Source organism: Danio rerio, chromosome 13 (genome assembly GCF_049306965.1).
Source record: "Danio rerio strain Tuebingen ecotype United States chromosome 13, GRCz12tu, whole genome shotgun sequence".
NCBI lineage: Eukaryota > Metazoa > Chordata > Actinopteri > Cypriniformes > Danionidae > Danio > Danio rerio.
The window spans coordinates 24,951,257-24,977,389 of record NC_133188.1 but is presented as its reverse complement, the minus strand read 5'-3'; the positions used below and the strand labels follow the sequence as shown (position 1 = coordinate 24,977,389).

General features: G+C 34.0%; 1 protein-coding gene across 1 annotated transcript in view; it reads right to left on the bottom strand.

The window, feature by feature from the left end:
• Window positions 1–224: 224 nt before the first annotated feature.
• si:ch211-51a6.2 overlaps window positions 225–26,133 on the bottom strand; it is a 38,958-nt gene continuing 13,049 nt past the window's right edge. The window contains exons 4-14 of the mRNA XM_685557.8: window positions 22,242–22,380; window positions 21,967–22,145; window positions 19,790–19,937; window positions 16,506–16,684; window positions 16,260–16,401; window positions 13,289–13,503; window positions 10,971–11,112; window positions 10,581–10,859; window positions 7,308–7,430; window positions 6,937–7,217; window positions 225–4,484 (exon numbers count right to left, since the gene is read on the bottom strand). Of these exons, the coding sequence (XP_690649.3) occupies window positions 4,165–4,484; window positions 6,937–7,217; window positions 7,308–7,430; window positions 10,581–10,859; window positions 10,971–11,112; window positions 13,289–13,503; window positions 16,260–16,401; window positions 16,506–16,684; window positions 19,790–19,937; window positions 21,967–22,145; window positions 22,242–22,380 (2,147 nt within the window). The 3' untranslated portion in view covers window positions 225–4,164. The remainder of the gene's footprint in view (window positions 4,485–6,936; window positions 7,218–7,307; window positions 7,431–10,580; window positions 10,860–10,970; window positions 11,113–13,288; window positions 13,504–16,259; window positions 16,402–16,505; window positions 16,685–19,789; window positions 19,938–21,966; window positions 22,146–22,241; window positions 22,381–26,133) is intronic.

The following is a 26,133-nucleotide window of genomic DNA, read 5'->3' as shown; positions in this document are numbered from 1 at the left end:
GGAGAAAACCATGCGAACGCAGGGAGAACATGCAAACTCCACACAGAAACGCCAACTAAGCCGAGGCGCGAACCAGCGACCCATCGACCTTCTTGCTGTGAGGCAACAGCACTACCTACTGCACCACTGCTTCGCCCAATATCAATATTACACTATACATTTTTGATTCTGCTTGTATTTGTTTTGCCACCATCAATATAAAAAAAAAGAGACAAACAAGAACATGCATTCAACTCACTTTATCTCATGCTACTTGTGGCATATTTGCTGTCTAAACATTCACTATACATAGTTTAAATTTGCCATAACCTATACAATTATAAATACATCACAGTTTTAGCTTGGGACTGTAGAAAAACAGAACATATTTTATTAATCTGAACAGTACTGCATGAAACTGTTATGAAAGCTCTATCATTCAACTTTAGTATAACAAAAAACAGCAGCACTCTTACACTTCTTACAATTTATTAATCCAAAGAACAATTCATTTGAAAGCCTGTATCTTGTTACATAAATAAATACAATCATAAATCTGAAATAAACACCTAGGTTGAACACTGCAGGAAGCAATTGTAACATAACATCACTCAAGCCTCTTTAACGAAACATCCATGAGATATAATGACTGACACAAGTGTGTTAACATAAGACATATTTCAAACACAGATTCTTCTGACTGTATCGTATGTGAAATAACTTTGCATCATTTTTGGTTTTAAGCATGTGCAGTTTTAAGTACAAGTCTGTATTTGTGGATATCAGACTTTTTGAATTGCATTTCTGAACTTATTTTTAACACACTACACATCCATCAGTGATGGAAATAAATACCAGATAGAAGGAAGATGTTATCTCACAAAACATTGTTCCCTAAAAGGACAATTTTAATTAGCTTGCAAAACCACTGAATTTAAGTTTTTCCCCCAAAACCATAATTTCCATCATCAGAAATAAGAGAATGCAAAAAGAATCCATTAGTTAATGTATTTCAAAAATGAACAATATATTTATTTCAGTATTTATTCATCGTTGTAAATATTATTTAATGAAAATAAAGTTCTTGTTGGTAAAGTTAACTCACAGTGCATTAATTAATGTTATCAAGCACCATTTTATATTTTAATAACACATCAATAAATGTTAAACAACAATTAATAAATGCCCCACAAGTATTGTTCATCATAATTTATGTTAGTAAATGCATTAATTAACATTAACTAATGAAACCTTATTGTAAAGTGTGACCAGGTTTGGTTTTGTTGGGGGAAAATAACAGATTTTGCAAAGAAATTCTGAGGGTTTGTCAGTGAATAAAACAACAGTCTGATCTCTCGAGGAAACGTGACAATTTTACGTTTTGTCAGTTTAGTGGCTAATTCGTACAAATTCATAACGAAATCAGTCGTACAAACATGTTCGATTTTTAAAAGACGAAGTGGAACCCAACCCCCACCCCTAAACTTAACCGTCATCAGGGGATAAGCAAATCATACTAAATTGTATGAATTAGATGGGACAAATTCATAAGCCACTGAATCAAAAAGTTGCAAATTGCCGTGAGACAGCACTGAAAAAAAAATCAAGGTATTTCTATCATTGGCTTTGTGTTTATTCACAAAACACAATGAAACATAACATGAATAAAAAAAGAAAATGTTTAAATCAAAAAATATGTAATCATAAAACCTAATTTTTTCAACATTGTAGCATTCCTATAAAATATTTTTGATTTAAAATAAATAAAATAAATGAAAGGAAACATGTCTTGGTGAAAACAAAAAAAAAAAAAAAAATGTAAAAAGTAAATTTTGGCAAGCAAATGCAAATTTCCTCAAGAAAATGCAAAAGTTTTGCAAGTTGAAAATAAAAGAACTGCGGTTTAGTTTTCATATCTATATATCTTAGCATTTCCATCATTAAAAACATGATTTTATTGTTTTAAGTAAATGATTTGTGATTTGTGAACAAATGGAAAAGCATTAGAAAAAAAATGTTTGTTCCCATCTCAATTTACTATTTCCTAAAGACTTACATTTATTATTTACATTTTACTATGAACTGTTCTGTCCACAACATCCAGCCAGTCCAATACTTCATATCGCTGATTTGTTGTGAGGGGGGTTTGCGGCAAAGAAAATCTTAAATAAACTGAGAATTACCTGACACTGCTTTTCTGCTTCCCAAAAAAGTAAGCTTAATAATGTCGTACCCTACAAACCTTCAACAAGAGTACAGTAATAACCAACAAATAAGTGGAATGTTAATGATTGCTTTTAAATTATTGCATGCCTATTTCGTATTGTAAGTGCATAATGTAAACTTACTTTAAGATCCTGATCCATAGGCCTCCCACATATGTTCACTAATATGCATGCAGATTAGTGCAAAATGACTTATTTACAAAGGCTTACGCGCAAACAACCTTTAAACTCACATTAGGCAGCTTTTCCTCAAAAACACACATTTGCGGCTTCATGTTTTTGTGCATGATCACGAATGCTACAAGTGTACAGAAATGGAATTGAAATGGCACGGTGCAAATGTTTAAATGTGCAACACATAAACCAGGATCAAAGCAGCTTTAAACCTAATGGCCAGCTGGTGATGCTTTCGTTCATAGGCATTATATGATATACACAGTTGACACTTTGGGATCAGTTTGATTTGTTTTTATACATTTTACTCAACAAGCCTGCATCTATTTGATTAAAAATACACTTAAAATTGTGAAACATTACAATTTCAATTCACTGAATTCTTATTGAATCTATAATATAGCTGTTTCCTGTTATTCAAAAAAATGATTTTAACATTATTTCATTTCAACTTTGAGATTTTCTGATCGGTTATGCTCAATTATTATTGGTACAGTCATTATTATTAAAACTGATGACTCTAATAATTATCAATTACCTGCTTCATAGTTTGGAAACTGATACATTTCACTTATTATAGTACTTTAATTAAACAAAAGTTTCAAAAACATTGTTTAATTCTGTACTTTAACTCTTGAACCATTTAATGTGTCCCTGATGGAAAAAAAGTAAATACATTTACCATTGTGTTGCACTCTACAACAGTTTTTCCATATTTGCTGCACTGTTTTCAACCAAAATAAGCTCATTCGGAAATTGTAACCCTATATACATACCAGAAGTACATATGGCTGCATTTTATCTTTAAAACGAACACTAGGGGGCGGTATATTTGTACTTACCAGTTAACTTCTCACCTCCGTATGGACGGTTTTCCTGCTGTTACCAGTTTGTTCAGTTAGTTTGCCATGTATGTTGGCGAACTTGAGACGCAGAGAGGAGTTGACCATGAGGACGGGGTTCGAGTGAAAGCAGTTTCAGAAAGCGGGTAAGACTAAAACAGAAGCCAAAAAATGAAATAAACAAGTAAATAACTGTCAGAACAGGGTAAAATCTGAAAACGTGGTAAAAATCAGACGAGGGCTTTTCTTTTTCTGGATTGCTTTTTAAAACGGTTGGATTCAGGGAAGTGGTGGGTGGGTCAATCGGTTCTTTTGAAAATACTATTGGCTGGGTTTAGGGAGGGTGGGTCAGTCGATCGGTCAGTCATTCAGTCGACACCGGCCTTTGGTGGATTTACGTGAAAACAGCAGGCACGAATGGCACTCGTGAGAGAAATGTCAGATCTCAAAAAGCATACACAGCTGCCTCTGGTGGATTCGCCAAAATAAAAACTGCAAAAAAAAAAAACATTATTTGGTGCTCTCCAGAAATGTAAATAGAGGTACTTTTCAGAATGAGCCTGTGTTGTTTCCAACACCGATAATAATATTAATAACTAATAATAACTAGTAACCAGTAGTAGGTACTAAAATAATAATTATATTCATTTCATGAGCAGCAGATCATCATATTAGAAAGATTTCTGAAGGACCCTGTGATGCTGAAGATTAGAGTAACGATTCAGAAAATTCAACTTTAAATCAAACAATTTTAAATGAATTCAATATGAAAATAGTTTTTTGAAATTGTAATCACATTTCACAAGTTTATTGTATTTTTAATTAAATAAATGAAGCCTAAATCATAAATAATAAAAATCTTACTATTTCCCAATTTTTGACTGATACTATATAAATATATGTTGACAATGTGGTAAGTGATGTTTAACATCAACACTGTGATATCACGCTTCAGCAGGGCTGTGTGTGACTTTCTCAATCCACTTCAGAAAGCGTCCGACCCGTGTATATACACCTGGATATGAAGGGTCACCACAGCCGTGACCCCAGGAGATGACACCTGTGAGCATCCAGTGCCCACTGTCCCCTTGGCACACCAGCGGACCCCCACTGTCACCCTGACAGCTGTCCACGCGCCGATGGTTGGACAAGCTGCCAGCACACAACATGCGGCTGGTGAAACGACTGCCGTAACGCTTTTTACACTTCCAGGAGGGCAGCAGAGGTACCCAAGCTTGCAGAAGAGTTCTGGAATACTCGGAGTCTAAGACAAGATAGAAGGAAAAAAAAACGTAAGTATTTCTTCTTTTTAAATAAAATATTTTTTAAGTGGTATTCTTAAACTATTTGTAATTGTATTTATTTTCAGCTGCCCAAAGCTTAAATAAAAAGCAAAGATTTATGAGAACTTAAAGGCTACAGTGCTTCATCTTTTCTTCGTGAATTTCTCACTAAAAACTGGACAAGAGGTGGATTGGATTACTTGTTTGGGAAATTTGATTGCACTTAATCAGTATGACGTGTGGCGGGGAGTGGTTGTCCATACACTGCCCGTAATGTTGAAAATATCACCACTGTTGAAGGCATGGTACTGAGACAAGAAGGTGCAACATGCTCTCATCCAATTGTCCGAAAGACTGCACGGGAGTCTGTCATATAATGACTCTGATATGTAAACGTTGATTTCTGTGAGTGCTAGTTTAGTGTGCAAGTAAAAATATTGAAGCTTTCTGTCAATATTTGGGTTATCATTGTTTAACAAGGTAATGCGGTGATATAAATCAGGTGAAGTGGGAAACGATTACATAATATATAACTTCATCTATTTGTCATGTAATTACAAAATATAATTAAAGAATTTAAAAAAATAACAGAATTAAGAATTAATGTTGTTTGCATATTTTTGAGACACGGATTTACAGTTGAAGTCAGAATTATTAGCCCCGTAAATTTTTAGCCCCCTTTTTATTTTTCCCCAATTTCTGTTTAACGGAGAGCAGATTTTTTCAATACATTTCTAAACATAATAGTTTTAATGAACTCATTTCTAATAACTGATTTATTTTATGTTTATCATGACGACAGTAAATAATATTTGACTAGTTGTTTTTCAAGACACTTCTATACAGCTTCAAGTGACATTTAAAGGCTTAATTAGGCTAATTAGGTTAACTAGGCAGGATAGGGATAATAAGTTTGTCCTTAAAATGGTGTTTAAAAAAAATAAAAACTGCTTTTATTCTAGCCAAAATAAAACAAATAATACTTTCTCTAGAAGAAAAAGTATTATCAGTCATCCTGTGAAAATTTCCTGAATCTGTTAAACATAATTTGGAAAATATTTAAAAAAGAAAAACAAGTTCAAAGGGGGTTTAGTAACTATATATATATATATATATATATATATATATATATATATATATATATATATATATATATATATATATATATATATATATATATATTTCTATATACTAAAGTAGTAAACAAAATAGCTTTATAGCCTTGTATGTTAATGTTTTTTATCTTATACTGCATGATTTGTTTGCCTTATTTGCACATTTCTTGGCATTTTTCCTGAACTGCAAGATTTTAAATTACAAGAAAAATTGTTGTAATTCTGAGATAAAAAAATCTGTTATCTACATTTTTTCAGTAGTTCTTTTTTCCCTATAATATATAGCATTTTATATATATAAACAGGGGCGCTAATAATACATGGGGGCTAATAATTCTGACTTCAACTGTATATATATATATATATATATATATATATATATATATATATATATATATATATATATATATATATATATATATATATATATATATATTAATGTATTTTAAATTAGTTTATTTTATATATTTTTAATTGTACAACAACCTCAAATTACAAAGTTTGTTGAGGTCAGTAGTGCATCTATAAACTAATAAAATGTGAAAGTAGGTGGAAATGAAATGTTATAAAATATTTCTATTTGAAGTAACATCTAGAAAACATTGCGTACGTATAGAAAACATTGTGTCGTTTATAAAAAATATTGTAATAATTCTATTTAATAGTTTATATGTGGTAGAGACAGACATTTAACAAATCACACTGATCCTAAACTTTTGAAAGATAAAGTTTGTAAAGTATGTAAAATGTGACTATATTAAAATATTTTATAAAAATATAATTTTTTTTTGCAAAAATGTTTAATAAATAAAAAATTATATTTATTATGGGAAAAAAAGAACTAATAAAAAAGAAGATTACTGATTTTTGTCTCAGAATTACAATTTGTCTTGTAATTTCAAATCTTGCAGTTCAGAAAAAAATGGCAAGAAATCTGCAAATAAGGCAAACAAATCATGCATTATAAGATAAAAAAACAACATTTACATACAACTATTTTTCTACCATGTTTACTACTAAAATGAGCTGCTAAAATAACAAGTAAATGAGATTAGAACTAAATAACCAAGAAAATAATGAAATAAAGTATGATAACAATACATTTGTGAGAAAAGAAAAATTGCAAGACAATAAGTAAGAATTGTGAGATTGTCACAATTACCTTTACAGTAATATTCTTTTATTTAGCAAAAAAAAAAATTCATATGTTTAATAAATAATTTGTTTAGTTTATTTTAATATTTTTGACCCAGAATGAATACCTTTACATGCTTTTATACCAAAAGCAATCTCATACTCTTCATCAGTTTTCCAGTACCTGTAATTCCCCAGCCGGTGATCACACAGGCGATGGGTCTCTTGCCCTTCTTGCTGCTCTGAGGTGGAAGGCAAACAGCATTCGTGTGTGGGTTAAAGGCCACACAGTTCTCATCTGTGCCCTTTAACTTCAGCAAGGCAATGTCATACTCCCAGCCTTGACTGTGGTACTTTTTGTGGATCTTGATTCGCTCAGGAGAAAGACTGCGCTCAAAATCGTCCCGCTCCTCTGTGTGGTAGTCGCCGAGCCGCAGGACATATCGGGAGGCATCTGAACCAAACCTGAAAAGAATAAAAAGAGATGCTCATGTAAAGCATCTTTATTAATTGGCAACAGAGAGCCACTAGATGTCAGTAGAGTCTCTCTTTTACCTTTTAAAGCAGTGAGCAGCAGTAATGACCCAACAGGAGTTGATGAGAGTCGCCCCACAGAGAGGATGTGAGCCTTTTGATTGAGACCTGAGCCAAAGAGACACTTGCCACGGCCAGTCCCCCCTTTATGACAGACAAATGCCCACCCAAAACACAAACACAATTATTAGAGATTTACAAAACTTTTTAGGTTTAAAAATATATATTACTGCATGTATAAATATAATTAGGCATGCTCCGATAAGGATTTTTGCAGCCGTTATCAAGTACCAATTCTGATGCTTCAGGCTTTATAATGCATAAAGCATATTTTCTCTACAATGTAATTTGTCACAAATGACAGTAGAAAAATTGTAATGATAAGATCTCGCCTTACCTAAGAGAATAAATAAATTGGATGCGGCATATAATCCCTTAAACATGTCACTTATAACCATTTAGTAAGGAAATGTCATGGTCAGAAGGAGCTTTACAAAAACAATAGATAAAACTGACAATAAAAATTGGTAAGGACAATTATTGACAATGCAATTTAGAAACATTGTAAACAATGGAAGAAGAATTCAACATGTCTCCCTGAAGACGTCTGGTGTGCATATTTGATGCATAAGAAGTTAAAATGAAGTTAAAATGCACAATATAAATATTATGACCTTTACTAAAAGGATATAGGAAGGCCCTATAAACTACTGTTTATTGCAATAAGTATATTACAAAAGTTATATTATTAAATATATATAATATAATCTGTATTGCATCACATCTGTATATTTTTTATGTAGCTGCTGTGAACCGAGCGCAGTGATCGCTTACATGTTGTAGCACTGCTGATGTGTAATTTACAGGTGCACACGTGCCTTTTCCTCTGCTTGTAAACTTGTAAACAAACACCTGCGATCGGATCATAAGATTGGCCAGATCAGTGAGTACTGATCGAGTCATGTAATGTAATGTAATGTGGATTTATATAGCGCATTTCAAGAGTTCACACTTAGCTGATGATTGATTAAAATCAAGTTTGGCATGCTGTCCCGGGAGACAGTCTTGAGCCCAAAAGGTCCTTGAGTCCTGGGCTCCCTCCCATTTGCAGGACGAGAGGGGAGCCTTGAGCTCAGGTGGATCTCGACAATTCCCCCCTTGATAAGAGCTGATGACTAAAATGAACGCTATGAAGAGATATGCTGTTGGATGAGAGTTTGACTGTAGTGCTAAATTTAGATTGATCAATTCACTTGTAGTGCATGTTTTTGGAATGTGGGAGGAAACTGGAGAACCCGGGGAAAACCCACGCGAGCACGGGAAGAACATGCAAACTACGCACAGAAACGACTGCCGGCCTGTTAAAGGACTAGAACAGGTGACGTTCTTGCTGTGAGGCAACAGTGCTAACCACTGAGCCACCGTGCCGCCCTATGGAGGGAAAGGTGGAGAAGTAGGGGTGGAAGGAGGGATTCTTCAAATCGAAGATGGCTGTAGTGAGAAACCCTAGCTCTTTATAGTGGGTTAGGACTGGCCTGATTGGTGGATTATACATAGCTAATGCAGAACCAGCTGTGTTTTATTATAATCACATGATCCTCTTGAAATTAGTTTATAAATAAACTTTGCTTATCATGTATGGCCATACACCCAAAGTGCTTGATTGGCAAGCCATGATCATAAGGGCTGATTGAGGGACTTTGGCCAGAACACCGGAGTTACACCCCTACTCTTTACAAGAAGTGCCATGGGATTTTTAATGAACACAGAGAGTCAGGACCTAGGTTTAACGTCTCATCCGAATGGGATCTCTGGCTCATCGATCGGAGCATCCCTAAATATAATAATTTATTGTTTTGAAAAATAGTTAATTAGCAAAAAAAATTGATAAACAGTTTTTAGAATTTTTCGGATTTTATGTAAAAACACGATTTCTGAAAAAGATTTTTTTTTTGCAAATGCACTCTTCATATAAGCATTATGTCTTGATCTGGCAAAGCTGAATATTCAGTATCATTCTGTCACATCTTCAGTGTCACATGATTCTTCCAAAAATCATTCTAATATGCCAATTTTGTACTCAATAAATATTTATTTTTGATCAACTTTGATAACATATCTTTGTGGAAACACCAATTTTATTTGTGCTTTTAAAAACAATGTTTATTTTATAATTTTTTTAATTGAAATGTTATGTGACATCATAAATAACTTTATTATACTACTAATTATAGTTACTTCTGTTTAAAAACAAACTCTAACAGACACCAAATCATTGAAAAGTATTTTATATTGTATATTTTATTAATTCTTTCATTTATTTTAACGGGAGAGTAAATTTTTAGGCAATTTTCAGATCATGAAGTAATTGAAGTCCTTTAACTAATTTTGTATTTTACAGTAAGAATCCTCTAATATAAAAAAGACTAAGAAACACATTCTTCAAAATCTCCTCTTTTTGTATTCCAGTGCAGTCAAATACTTTTGAAAGGAAATATTACTGATTTTTTTTTTTTTTTTTTACAAATGACTCATTTTACTCTAATCCAGATTTGCGGTTTATTCCCAAACACAAGCTTACTTTCCAATTTTGTTGTCATTTTGCAGTTTTTTAAAAATGACAAAGACACAAATGCTATATATTGTTTTTGAATGACTACACTGCTATAATACAGAACCAATGACAGCCAGCTAATAAACACAGGGAGCGAATTACCGAGGGGTTTCCCTCTAAAGGATGTCTAAAAAAGACGTATTGAGGTTGGGTAAGCTCTTAAATATTGAGAAAAGATGTTCTCAGATTTTTACATTTGACCACGCCGCATAACGGTTTATACCACTGTGAATGCATAATCGTGCCAATCAGTCTAAAAAATCATTCAGCAGTCTGAAACCAGCAGATCTAAAGCACTGATCGACATTTAAAGTGTTCTGAAGACACTTATCTTGTAAAATAGGTGTTTGTATATTTGTTATATAGCCTAATAGTAAAGAAAAATGAGACACACAGTCTTAGTTTGACCTAGTTTGATCTGAGAAATAGCTAATCAGAGGTTATTTAAGGTATACAATAAATATTCCTCCCAATACTGAAAACTTATATATGTTTGATTAACATATTTAGATGTCATTTAAATAAAAACATACATATGATCACTAAAGCATGTGTTACAAACTAACACTACTGAAAAAGTTGACGCACCCAATTGTCAATGTATAATTCGCACCATGAATAAACACAATCATAAACACAATGCACATGTTAGTATATCAGCGAATAAAATGAGCCCTGACCGTAGAGACTTGTCTCCACCGATGATCCTCCTCCTGCGTCTCTGTGTGTTTGGTCTCATCCCACACTCCTGTTTTCCAAAACTACTAATCTTTACAGGTTCGGTAACATAGTCACAAATCACCCCTGCGTCCTCACTGTGCCTGCAATCATGAGCGTCTGACCCGACAGCTGAACACTCGCCCAATGAAACTTCTGTCCCAACACACTTCACATTATCCAGATGGATGGGTCCCTGGCCCTCCCCAAAATAAGCCATGGAGCGAGCCTTCGAGACCCCACTGAATTAAAAAGAGGAAGAAATAAGCGTTTAAGATGTTCTGATGTGACTTTATGTTTGGTTGTATGTTCTATTGGTTATGCTCTATGCGGTTGTTCATAAACGTGCTTACACAAATCCTAGCTGTCTGCAGACCACTTGAGCATTGATGTCATTCCAGCCGTCGTCACACACACTGCCCCACTGAGCGTTAATGAACACCTCCACACGGCCCTCCTTACGGCTCTCTCCGTCCACCAGCCTCACCAGCGGACCTGCAAACACAGCACACAAGACAAGCATCATCTGTAGAGTACAAGTACAAATTGGGTACATTGAATAGAATTAGTTACAGTGTTACAGTATCACATATATATTTTTAAGGATGATTTAGGGAAAAATCATTTCTCTTTTCCAGCACAAAGGAATTTGGTCACACTTTATTTTGATGGTCCATTTAATGAATTTAAGTTACATTGCATCTACATGTCAACTAATTCTCATTAGATTATAAGTAGACTGTTAGGGTTAGGGTTGGGGTAAGTGTAAGTTGACATGTACTTGCAAAGTTTCTTATAGTCAGTTTAATGTCTGTTATAGGAGCAGTATCAACATATAAAGCAGTAATCTACTGTAATCTACAAATATTCAAATGGACCATCAAAATAAAGAGTTATTAGGAAGTTTTTGATTGTGTTTTCCCCTTTTGGTGTGTGTATAAATGTTGACTTTTGTTTGTTGTTTATCCATCCATGTTATTTTGTTTTTGGTTTGTTTGTTGTTATTGTAAATATTGTACTTTGTATATACACAGAGGAGCAGGTTGGACGCCACACTTTTCGTTTCTGTAAAATGTTCTCCTGTTTTTATACATAGTCAGGGAGTAGTTCTTGTATTTTTATTTTCTGTTGTTTAGTTAGGTGTATTTAGTTTCATTTGAGTGTTTAGGTAGGGGATATATTTTTGTTTATTATTTTTCTGTGGGTCCTTTCCGAGGTATTTGGCTTCATGTTTTGGGTGTTTAAAAAATAAGAAGAAGAAGAAGAAAAAGAAGAAAAAAAAGACAAATAAAAGGAGTCGACTCCAAGGGTTCATAAAAGTGATTTTATTTGTCCAGTGTTCTTTTATTTTACGTCCTTGACCCTGGACCAGGGTTGTAACATAAGATGCACATATTTGGTGCTAAAGTTTGGTGCCTAATAAAAAAAATGACAGAAAATAGCTTTATGATAATTTTATTATTTACATATTTGAATTATTTGTTTCAAATCCATATATTATATTTATAACAATAGATTGCTAAACCTAAATAGTTAAATTATGGTTTGTTTTAGATAGTCCTTGATTATTAAGTTAACATGTTCAGGCATTATGCTGATTAGATCACTCTGTAATGAATTAAATATATTATTAATACTATTTAAAAACAAATATAATTTCTCTAATAAGTAAGCTAAAAAAAAAATATATATATATATATATACATATACATATATATATATATATATATATATATATATATATATATATATATATATATATATATATATAAAATATATATATATAAAATTACAAAATTAGAACTCAATTCTAAAAATAAATAAACTAAAGCTTAAACTAAACTAAACTAAAGCTTAAATAAACTAAAGCTTGAACTTTAATATACTTAAAGTATATTGTGTGCTGTGTTTACAGTGATTCTTGGTTTTTTATTTGTCTGGCAATTTTCACATGAAATATAGCACAGAATAGAGCCATGACTTGCTTACAAAATGTTGCTCTTTTTAAAAAATGAAACCCTCACTTATCACTGAAGATCGGGGGGGGGGGGGGGGGGGGGGGGGGGGGGCATGTAACAACACTATTCACCTACTAATTGTTTTATAACTGTTTAACATGAATAGCCTTTCACTATCATTTTGCCTTGTAAAATGTTTCAGTAAAAATTGCGAACTATAAAGTCTAGTCATTTTATTTGTTATTTCCAATCAAAAAGTCCTGAAGAACAATGTTTCTGAATAATTTGTGTAATTGTTTATGTAAGTAATACATAATAAGTGTTCAACTGTTTATAAAAAATGAGTAGCTTGTTCAATATCTGAATAATATGCTGTCTTTGAAAAGATTTAAGTAATAAAAAAAGAAAACAACAGTTCTAATTAATCTTTATATTATTATAGATTGGCTTTCATAGAGCAACAAATCGCTTCTAATGAATGCAACTATTTATGTATGTGCCCTAAAAATACATAACAGGACTTTCTTTTTCTCACACAACGTATGTGTTCACACACATATGTAATTATATTATACTACACAGATTCTTAATTTAGTTTGGCTCTAAAATGTACAGAGTGCAATTGCTTTGTCTTGTGTAACATTTAGAAGAATACTGTGTTACACTTGGTGATGCTTAAGCAAATGGATATGCTTTACACTGAGTTTCCGCACCTGTGACAGGAGCCACTTCGGGGATCTCATTGTTCTGTCCTTCTCTTTCGCAGCGAATTCCCACATCCTCACTGTGAGAGCAGTCATGCTGACCCCACTGAGAATGAGCACAGTCCAGCAGAGAGCTCTCTCCTCCTTCACAGGTCACCTCATCCAGCAGGATCAGTCCTGTACCCTCGCCATACATCCCAACTGGAGACACTTCAGCTCGCCCCCTAGTGGACAACAGAAATAATTGCAGCAACAGATCAAAAAGTGAGTAAGTGAAAAATATGGACACAAGTACTTGTTCCCTGATTTTAATCTATAGGAAAAGATCCAAAAACAATGTCAAAACATTCCATGTGACATTAGTGGTTCACCTGTAACCATATGAAACACAAATAACACTTGTGCAGCAAAAATAAATAAATAAATAAATAAATAAATAAAAATAAAACAACAACAACAACAACAACAAAAACAGTATAACTTTTTTTGTATCTTTTTATTCTCTTCTCAAGGTGCGCTTTTATTATGAACAGTACAACGTATGAGACGTATGAGTCAGCAGCGCAACAAACAAATGTCATATTGCCTGTAGTAAACACACCCTGATCTGGTCAGAAGAGAAGATATTGGTGAACAAAGTCATATTTACAAATTAACATTATTTATAATTAACATTATAGTTGAACCACTAAGGTCGCATGCAATGTGTCTGGCTCATTTTTAGGATGTCCCACACTTTTTTAATACCTGAGCAGTAAATTACCTGTTATTTACAGGAATTGCACTGCTAAGAGCAGCATTTAGATGAATATATAAATGTACTGCACGCTTTACTCTCAAAAACATACAATACACATACAACTAAAATTACAGCAGTGAGAAAACAGCAGTTAAGAAAGCATCTGGTAATAGTGATGTGGATGTTTGACTGAGTGATTTAGCACACCAGTCAAGAAAGAGGCTTTACAGTATAAAATATATAACCCCAAATCAGAAAAATACTTTTTCCTTTACTTTTGTCAATTGGTGAAGTTTTGTTCCCTGCGACTTTCACCACTGGCCTGCTATTTTGAGACTTGTGGAGCTACGCATCGATGGATTTGCTCTTCAGTGCTTGGAATTTCAGCAGTGAAAATTAATCCACACTGAACTGAACTAAACTGAACTTCAACTCTGAAAACACAATCTACATTGTAAAAGTGCTATAGAAGTAAAGATGAATTGAATTGAACTTTTTTAAGAATGTGTTGCAAGAACCACAATTGGAATACGTGTTGATATAAAAAACAAAATCATGAAGAACACATTAAATAACATTCTATTGTCTGAACATTACTATTTTCTGCAATGAAATACAAGTCAAAGTAAATTTAGAAATCACTTCGTTCTCCTTTTATTTGCGGTTTCCTTACTGTTTCTGATTTGAGATTGTAAAGAAATACACAATCACCGTTACTTTCAAATATAAGCAGCTCTTCAGTGTTAATGACTATACTAAGAGACGTTTGGTCCTGACGAACTATACAGACGAAATGAACCATGAAAGATTTACAAGTCAAGGAAGGCAGAGGCTGACAGACACTACAAACTATTAAACAACTCTGACTGACCAATAGCAGTTTACCAGCCAAAGCTGAATTTACCTGAAAGCTTATTTTAAAAAGCTGTTTCTAACTCCTAAAACAAACACCAAACAACCTTCTTTCAGGCTTAAAAATTACATAATTTTTTTCTTCGATTTGATTTATACAGTGTCGTACATTCCTAAGACTAAAGAGCTTATCTCAAACATAAACATATCTAACACACTAAAACATGTGGCTTTTAGACATATGCTTACATACATAGATGGATTCATATTTCTTACTTCCAATCCATCCCAGCATGGATCAACATTTATCCTTTTTCTCATTACTTTATTAATATGGATATTTCAATAATGAATAAAGTTGACACATAGCTTAATATAAGAATGTTCAGTGCGTTTGCCTGTCTCTTTGTAACTCTATTTTCAGGATCCACCAGATTAGGTCAGAGGTCATGAAGACCTCAAGTGGAACTGAAGAGTTTGATGACTGAAAACAACTGTACAACTGTTTAAAGTGATTATATTTTTTTATTCAAGATAGACTTTGTGTAGTAAGGATATAACTGCCTGAATGTAGATTACACCGGTTTTTTAAACCAGTTTTGATAAAGAGTACACTCAGCCTTGGGTAAAAAACAGATTGTACTGTAAGTGCATAGGTTCTATTTGATTGTGGATCCGCTTCACAGGTCTGGAGTCAGCTCTAAACAGTCTAGTGGATGTCTGACATTTATATGCTTGAGATATTGTTCAGAATTGTACGCACACACCCATGTGGACATTTTCCTAGTCTATCTGTGTTTTAACCAATCAGGTTATAACACTATGTATGACACGGTTGATAACGTTATGTGAGATTATAATTGATGTTGATTTTTGATTGTAAGGCAGAGCAGCCTAGGAACTCATTGCGAGTGTTGAAGCTGGCTTCTGCTGATAAAACTGTAAACTATCTTCAATTTATTTATTTATTTAAATCTCTGACTCTGGCTCTCCTTCATCTGACAGACTGGTCATTCTTTGGGTTAAAACTGCACATTATCCCTACAACATTTACATTTGAAAAGTTATGTTTTATTTTATTTTAATGGGCTCCTTTAGACATTTGAAACTGCATGCCAACAAACTCTAGAGTATTAGCAGATTATTATATAAGCAGACTGTTGGATTAGGATTAGCAGAACAAAGACAATAGCACACGCACACACAAAAAGTTTGCTTCAAGAAGAAAGAAACATTAATGAGTTTGGAGAAAACATGACCTCTGTAACATGACCTCTGTAATTAAAGTGCAGTATAAAGCTTCCAAGTTACTTAATCAACAGAACCATATAAATAAAGTGAAAGTGTTACCAAAATATTAATATCAATTAGGCCAAATAAGCCTCTCACCGATAACCCAGCTGTCGACACACCACCTGGGCATGTCGTCCGGTCCAGTTGTCGTCACACACTGTGCCCCATTCACCAGCATGATAAACCTCCAGACGGCCTTCCCATGGGCTATCAGCTCCAACCAGACGCAACACTCCATCTACAGCAATAGTATTATGTCAGCAGTTAATCACTGCACAAACATTGATAAAAAGTGGTAATGTTGTGTGTGATGTTGTCTTGCACAGTTGATGTCATCTTCACCTGTAAACGGGTTGCACGAGACTCCAGCGTCCTCCATGTGGTCACAGTTGTGTCGGCCCCAGGGTGCATGAGGACATTCCTCCAGAGAGAGCTCATTTCCTGTGCAGTGAACGCCATCCAGAGCGATAGGACCGTTGCCCTGCCCGAAGTGAGCCCAGGTCCACGCCTTCGGCACGCCACTGAAAAACAAACACATGGCTGGAATTTATTTCAACATTTTTTGTTGTTGTTTTTGAACAGTCTTAAAAAGAAACTTGAATAGAAGTTTATGGTCTGAAATATCTAAAAAGGATCTTTATTTTTCTCTAAACATGAAAGTTATGGGCGGCACAGTGGCTCAGTGGTTAGCACTGTCACCTCACAGCAAGAAAGTCGCTGGTTCTAGTCTTGGCTGGGCCAGTTGTCGTTTCTGTGTGGAGTTTGCATGTTCTCCCTGTGTTGGCGTGGGTTTCGTCTGGGTGCTCCGATTTACACCATAGTCCAAAGACATTATAGGCAGTATAGGTATACTGAATAATTTAAATAGCTGTAGTGTATGCATGTGTGTGTGAATAAGACTATATGTGTGTTTCCCACTACTGGGTTGTGGCTGGAAGGTGATCCACTATGTAAAACATATGCTACAATAGTTAGCGGTTCATTCCGCTGTGGTGACCTCTGAAATAGAGACTAAGCTGAAGGAAAATGAATGAATGAAGGAAGGAAGGAAGGAAGGAAGGAAGGAAGGAAGGATGGGTATGAAGCATTTCTAAAATTACAACAATAAAATTTAAATAAATCTAAAACACAACAAAAAGTGCTTCAGGGGTAATTAATGTGTCGGAGCGCATTAAATAAGGGATTCAATAAGATAAACAATGAAATCATAAGTTCAATGCACTCAAAAATTAAGAGAAAAAATTAAGAACAGCACACAATAGCTAATATAGGCTTTGTAATTTGTTTTCCTTTTCAAATGCCTTGAACTTATGATTTCATGATAAAATGAAAATAGTTTTAGTTATTTGGAACAAAATAGACATTAATGGAAAACATTTAAGGTATTAAAAACGTATTTTATTTCAGCTGCTTGCCAAATAAATCTTATTTTTTTAAAAAGTCAATAAAATAATTAAAAGTAGATCATTATAAAAGACAAAAAAGTCAAATAAATACAAAAATACAAATCAATTCAACTGAAACTATTAAAAAATACCACAATAGTATGCACTGATACTTTACGTACATTCATTCATTCATTAATTTATTCATTTTCTTTTCGGCTCAGTCCCTTTATTAATCTGGGGTCAACACAGCGGAATGAACCACAAACTTATCAGCAAATGTTTTACGCAGCGGATGCCCTTCCAGCCACAACTCATCCCATGGGATGACAATCCATACACACGCATTCACACTCATACACTACAGACAATTTAGCCTACCCAATTCACCTGTACCACATGTCTTTGGACTGTGGGGGAAACCGGAGCACCCGTAGGAAACCTACGCGAACGAGGGAAGAACATGCAAACTCCACACAGAAAGGTCAACTGACCAAGCTGAGGCTCAAACCGGCTTTTATTTTATTTTATGTGTGTGTTTGGTAGTGAGAGAAAAGAAGGTTTCACTGACTGTAAAGGGTAAAATCAGTTGCTTCTATCCCACTGCAGATTCATGGAGTGATTCCCTGCACCACATCAATCATTCACACACTCTATCCATTCATCTATATTAATAAAGTTCACTCTCTGTGCTACAGCAGGAGTGTATGCATGTGTGTGCGTGGTTGTGTGTGTTTGTGTGTGTGTGTGTGTGTGTGTGTGTGTGTGTGTGTGTGTGTGTGTGTGTGTGTGTGTGTGTGTGTGTGTGTGTGTGTAAAAAAATGACTGTCCTAAAAGAGCTGCACTCAGATTTGTGTATGACATCATCAGCATCTCTCAGCTCTTGTAATTGCTTTTAGCTGAATCATTCGAGCAAAGCATTTTGACAAATGCTACCTAAAGAGAAAAGAGCTCAATTACATCTTGATGATGCTATTACTTACAAATGCTTTTAAGCTACATTAAAAGAACCCCTACTGAAACAATTGTGTACAGAGATTCTTGTACTCCTGATGTAGTAGAAAACCAGAGGCCAAAAAAGAAAATTGATTATATCTTTAAAATTAATATTTTCCATATGATGCTATACAATGTTTATTTTATCTTTGCCATGATGACAATAAATAATATTTTACTAGATATCCTTCAAGACACTTCTATACAGCTTAAAGTGACATTTAAAGGCTTAACTAGGTTAACTAGGGAGGTTAGGGTAATTAGGTAAGATATTGTATAATAATGGTTTGTTCTGTAGACTGTCCAAAAAATATAGCTGAAAGGGGCCTATAATTTTGACCTTAAAATGTTTTTTTTTTTTTTTAAACTGCTTTTATTCTAGCTGAAATAAAACAAATATAACTTTCTCTAGAAGAAAAAATATTATCGGACATACTGTGATTATTTCCTTGCTCTATTAGACATCATTTTGGAAATATTAAAATATAAATATAACAAAAACAAAACTTATGGTAGGCCCAATAGCCTAGTGGTTAGCGCGTCGACCTATGGTGCAGTAGCACGTCAGGGCGTCCCGAGATCGAATCCCGGCTCGAGGACATTTCCCTACCCCCTCTCTCTCTTTAACTTCGCTTCCTGTCTAAATACTGTCCTATCTAATAAAGGCAGAAAAGCCAAAAATAAATCTTAAAAAAACAAAAAAAAAACAAAAACAAACTTAAGAACATACAAATTAGTTAAGGATTTTGTATTACAAATATTGTTAGTAATACAATTTTCATAGAGAAACATTTATACACTTATCAAATTTATAAATATTTGTTTTGTAGCCTATTAAAGTTTTATTTTTTTATATTATAATTTATTAACCTAAGAAAATGTATTTAAAAATAAATCAATATAATTTAATTTACGATTAAATTCTTCCTGGTTCCAGACCTGTTTTTGTCTCAGTATGAATAGTTTTTGAAGTGTTTTTATTTTTATTTCAATATGTTAACAGAATAGGGTATTTAAAATGCTATGGTTAATAGAAAATGCATATTTTCCAGGTAATATTTATAAATTATTTAATTTATTACAGTGACATTACAATTAATATATATTATATTGCTGCTATATTATTAAACACATTATTATTATTTAAATATAAGAATTTGAACAGGTTAAAATACTATTTGTGGGTTGCTGGCGTACAAACGTTTCCAAGCCCCTGCTTTAAGACACAGATTACAGATTTCTTACCCCAATCCCAACTGTCTGCAAACCACTTCAGCATCAATATCATCCCACTCGTCATCACAGATGGTCCCCCATCGTCCATTATAATACACCTCCACACGGCCCTCGAAATCCTCAAGACCCCCGACGAGCCTCAGGGGGGCACCATTTCCTAAACAAAATAGTCAAATCAATTAATTCAGTCAATGTAGAGGAAAATGATTACGACCAAGTTTACAGTGCAACATTTCATTCATTTTCACTTTAATGGCAAAAGTCTGAAACTCTGCTCTGCTTCAGCAAGGAATCCCTTTAATAGACTATAGATCTCAGTCACACTTATGGTTTAATGCTTTAAAGCATGTATGTATGTGTGGTAAAGGAAAAGGACATGTGTAAGGACTGTTGGCAAAGCCTCAAAGCTCTCGGATTGCTTTCTCCTTCCTAATGTTTCTGTGTGAATAATTCACAGCTCTCTCTAAATATACCTGACCCTGTTCTAGCAAACTGTCCCATTACAACAGGCACACTGTTTACGACCCTGCTTCTGTCTCGCATGAATTCTGTCTTCATTTAGCTTCACGAGAAGCCTTTGCACACTATACCACTGCTGAAAATATAGCTTTAGGGAGTATGATCAGCAGATACAAGAATACATGCGCAGCTGTAGCTGCCGCATATGTACATCAAAATCTAAGGTAAAGACATTTATGTCACAATAATTGTCTAACAAACAATTTTGAAAATGATTCAATTGATAGACAATAACTGTTTATTAATGATGTGTTTAATACTGATGACATTAAAAGAAATGTTTCCTGAGCAACAAATCAGCTTATTACAATGATTTCAGAAGGAAAATTATTTGAACCTTTGATTATTATTATTTATACATATAAATACTTTGATTATTCCACACTTTGATTATCTGATTATTTACTTATAAATATATATACTTTGATTATTCGATTATTTGACACTTTGCCATAACTGAAATGAGTTCTTATAGCAATAATACACCACAACATAAAACAATAATAAAAAAAAAAAAATATATATATATATATATATATATATATATAATTATCATTATTATTTATACATACAGTATTGGTAAAAACAAGAAACAAGTTTGGAAACATTGAGATTTATGTTTTGAAAAGAATTCCTATCACAAAGGTGTCATATACAGTATTTGATAAATAATACAATAATATTGTAAAATATTAGTTCAATTTAAAAAGCTAATGCCCGCTGACAATTTACCTTCTGCCGTCATATGGAAAAATTGCATTTGAAAATATATTGACATAAATACAATTACAGAAATAAACACAAATATATGCGCTCTCAGAAATAAAGATTTATGAGCTCTCATCGGGGTGGTACTTTTTTAAAAGGTACAAATTTGTACCTAAAAAGTCCATGCTAATACCTCAAGGGTACATATTAGTACCGAAAAAAGTGTTCATCTTAAAATTTTCAGATACTAATATATACTTTTGAGGTACCCTTTAGGTACAAACATGTCCCTTTTGAAAAGGTACCACTCCAGTGACAGCTTGCGTACCTTTATTTCTGAGAGTGTATATATTTTTTAAATAATATTTCAGAAAACTTTTTTTAGATTATATTTTTGTACTTTTTAAAAAAAAACTTTTTTAAAATAGAACGTAACAAGATCAGAGTTCTATCAGAAATAGTCAAAAAGCATACAGATGGATACTGAAAAGATTAGGGAAAGAAAAAAGAAAAAAAGAGAAAAAGAAAAGAAAGACATTTGCACAGTGTTATTTTAAAACAGTATATATCATGTTGAAATAAAAAAGGGGGGGGGGCGTTGGTAGACGTTTTATTTGCTTAACTTATCATGTATATGATGTGGCTGTTTACTAAATCTACATTGTATGTTTTAAGTTAGTTATGTATAACTCTTATAATTGGGTCCCATCTTGCTTCAAATACAGTCATCTAGAGTCTAAGGCAATCAGTTATTCTTCCCATTTTATAAATTTTTCTAGTTTCGTTGTTTTTACGTAGGTGGGTCTGATCTGAGCCTGTAATTAATACATTAATACAAATAATTCTTCTTTGCCCCATGTTCTTAGGCACCATACCAAGGACTGCCACGGTTCCAAATACCTTTTAATAAAAAAAGTATACACAGGAATTATTATCAAAATACCATGCAGTCATCTTACCCTCAGGTACAGCACATATGACTCCAGCCTCATTGCCATGGTTACAGTCACCAGATACATATTTCCTAGTCCGGCACTTGAGCAGAGATTCTTCATTTCCATGGCAGCCGAGACGCTCAAAGTGGAAGAGACCAGAACCAGGCCCAAAATATGAATGGCGGAGTGCAGTGCCGATTTCACTGTGAGGAGTTAGCAGGTCATTAATGACATTGCATATTGAGTATTAATCAGGACAGAGACTCCAGCTGATAGGAAAGAAAGTTTGAGGCTTATACCCGAGTCTCAGCTGTCGACAGATCACACTGGCATCTCGATCCGTCAGGTGAGAGTCACACACTGATCCCCATCGGCCATTTAGATACACCTCCAGACGACCACTCTTATTAGACGAGCCCCCCACCAACCGCACATCACCTGGAGGAATACATGTTAGAGTTAAGATTGAAAATGATAAAGTTTAAGAAAACAGTGTATTTCTTGGACCTGTAGAATTGTATAACTACATAAATAAATTGTAAACAATAATATATATTAAATGTCATAACAAATGATATAATATAATATAATATAATATAATATAATATAATATAATATAATATAATATAATATAATATAATATAATATAATATAATATAATATAATATAATATAACATGACATGTTACAATGAAGTGGGATTAAAAATGAAATAAATAATCAATAAAATATATTTAAATTAAAATTTTACAAGACTTTTGCAGAAATTGTTTATTTTAGAGCATCAAATATAATTATTTTAATATAAACATCAGTCATTAAGGAATAACCCCGATTTTTACAACAACTAAAAACATTTATTATTCTGACTAGTCATCAATTTCTGTGCTTATTATGGTTTATTTGCTTATTTTAGGTTTTTTCTGGGGGATTATGAAAGAATAATAATGCATTTATGAAGTGTGCTTCACACAGGTGAGTGGGCTGGCAAACCATCTATAGAAACACTCTATACACCATACACTTTACCTAAACTCATTATGCCAAGTTCAGACTGCATGATTTTAGCCCTGATTTTGACTCGCTGACAGGTTTTGAGAAATCGCCAACAAATGCCTGAAATCACAGGCAAATCAGTCCTCTTGCAGGTGAGTGACAATCACACAGTATGAACTATCAAAGGCGTGACCTGAGCAAATCGCCGATGAGTCTCCGATGCCTGTGAGATATTTAGCATGCTGAATATCTGAAGCTGTCGATGATTCGAATCATGCCGTGTGAAATGTGAAAATAACATTAGCGATCGCCTACAGCCAATGAGAAAGCAGCATTCACTTGTGTGTGTGTGTGTGTGTGTGTGTGTGTACCTGCAGGCCAGCGGGAGGTTGAGGGAGAAGTTAAAATCACTAATTTTTGGTTTATTTTTGGACCCAAGAAATGGAGGAAAAACTAGTGGAGGTTCGACAGGAGCACCTGTTTCTGTTTGACGTTTCATACAGAAAGTTAAAAGAGAAAGTTGAGGAGCAAATCCCTTAAAACCCAGGTGACCAAATGTGCACATTTTCTACCATATTAAAGCCTTCTTTTTCGTTATATAATTAATAACAAAAGATATACTTCATGTTTTTGGCTGTGAGACGTAGTTTGGATGAAGTTGTCGACAATTCTTCCGGTTGTAAAGTCATGTAATGTGAAAACCCCTGTCACTGATTCATCTTGAAGTAAACAAAGTAGCGACAAAACGCTAGTCCAGACAGTCATGCAGTGTGAAAACAGCTGTGACACCACTACTTTGAAAATCATGCAGTCTGATCTCTGCATTACTTTACATCCCAGGTGTCAAATCCAGTTCCTAAAGGGCTCTGCTGCCTGCAACTCACTTACCTGTAGGTTTTAAACAAAACTAAATGACTCATTTAGTTTGATTAGGGTTGGAACTAGACTAGATATATCTGCGGCCCTCTAGAAACTGGATTTGACACTTGTGCTCCACAATGTTAGACATTTTATAGTATTTTTGCAATAACTTACTGGCGCCAATGTTGGCAGCAAATTACTGACACTGCCAATTTACAGTAACTTACCTGTAAATGTGTTTTACAGTAGCAGGACCCTACCGCAATTTCCTTTTACAGTAAACAAGCCGCAACTTCTTTTTATGGTAAAATTGCCTTTAACAGATTTAAATTTTACAGTATGATACCATTACAGTAAATTATTTACATTTTACACAAGCAGTAAAGCCTTTATTTTTTGTATTTTTTATTTTTATATACTAATTTAATAAATTTCAAACAAGTGACGAGATCATGTATTTTTATTATTCATTGTTATTTTATCCATTTTAAATGGTTTAGAAAGGTATTTTTCATTCATCAATCGATTTTAAATACATTTTGTGATTGTTAATTGATCATTCTTTTCATTAACTGTCTCATTTTTGTCTTGATTACTATTATGCAGAATTCCTAATATGCAGAAAGTTACTTTAAGAGTTACAGTACCCATAATCCAGTGCATATTGCGGTAGTGAACTGTAAAGAATGTTTGTGGTATTTTACTGGGTGTTTTTGCAGTAAATAAACGCTAAAATTGTGACATTGTACTTACAGTGTAGCATTTAATTCTCTAAGCAATGTGTGCGTTGCATTCAGTAGTAGACATCTTGAAAAATATTTACCTCTTCCTCGTGACCAAAGGCAAAACCAAACTTACCCCTCCCTCCTATTTTACATTTACAAACTCCAAAAAGCTCATTAGAGACAGTCACAAATGGACATCCTGCTGCCACACGTCATGCTCACAAACATCTAAATACTCTATTTGTTAAAGTCTGTTCCCGACTGTCTTTAATGGTATTCAATAGAAAGGAAAAGGCGTAGAGCACCAGACAGAGATAATCTCAGCCCACTGAGATACAGCAATCAGATTTCAACACCAGTTCCGACAAAGACGGGTGACGACAGACAGGCACAAAGAGATCCAGAGGGCAAACACACTCACACACACTTTCTCAATGACAGTATCAAATGCATGTGAATGATGCGAGACTGATTGACAATCAATGCGGAGGAAGATGAACAGAGGACAGAGAGAATCCTTGAGGTCTGTTAGCTGACTGTGTGCTGTTACTGCAGTAATAAACATCACTCAGCTTCTGTACAACAACAGCTACACTAATAGGATGGCTATGACACTAAAACTCACCAGGACGCCTTCGCTGTATAAACACAAACGTCACGGTCCAGCTAGGACTTTCTCTAGGTCAAACGAGGCTAGACTTAGGAGATATGCAACCAAGAGCTCTAGCCACAAATGTATTTACATAATTTTCCTTATGTTTTATGTGCATGTCGGTGCTATTTTAATTGCAATGGCAACTAATTTATTATGAAATGAGTGTCTTCTCAAGTTAAACTTCATTTGTAGTTATATATAGTAGCTTTCTGGCATTGATTATGTACAGTTAAAATTATAAGCCCTCCTGTGCAATTTGAATTCTTTAACAAAAAAAAAAAAAAAAATCAAGAGCAGTTTTAAATGGAAAAAAGATTGTTGAACATGTTTAAACACAATAGCTTTATAAACCCATTACTAATATCTACTTTCTTATTTTTTTCTTTGCTATGATGACATAACAGTTTACTAGTTTTTTTGCAAGATAATAATATTCAGCTTTAAGTGCAATTAAAAGGCTTGGTCATTTAGGTTATAGGCAGGTCCGTTTTTTTTTAGTCATCAGACAAAAGTGGTTTGTTCTGAAGCCAATTGAATATTATATTATCAGGGTTCACTCTATGCTATACTTTTGTTGCTTGTTTAAATTACCTAATTATTCATTCATACATTTTCTTTTCGGCTTAGTCCCTTTATTAATCTGGGGCGCCACAGCAGAATGAACCACCAACTTATCCAGCACATGTTTTACGCAGCAGATGCCCTTCCAGCTGCAACCCATCTCTGGGAAACATCTATACACACTCATCCACTTTAAGTCATTTAAGTCATGACAATTTAACTTACCCAATTCACCCGTGCCGCATGTCTTTGGACTGTGGGTTAAACCAGAGCCCCTGGAGGAAACCAACGCGAACGCCAACACAGAAACGCCAACTGACCCAGCTGAGGCTCAAATCAGCATCCTTCTTGCTGTGAGGCGACAGCACTACCTACTGCGCCACTGTGTGACCCA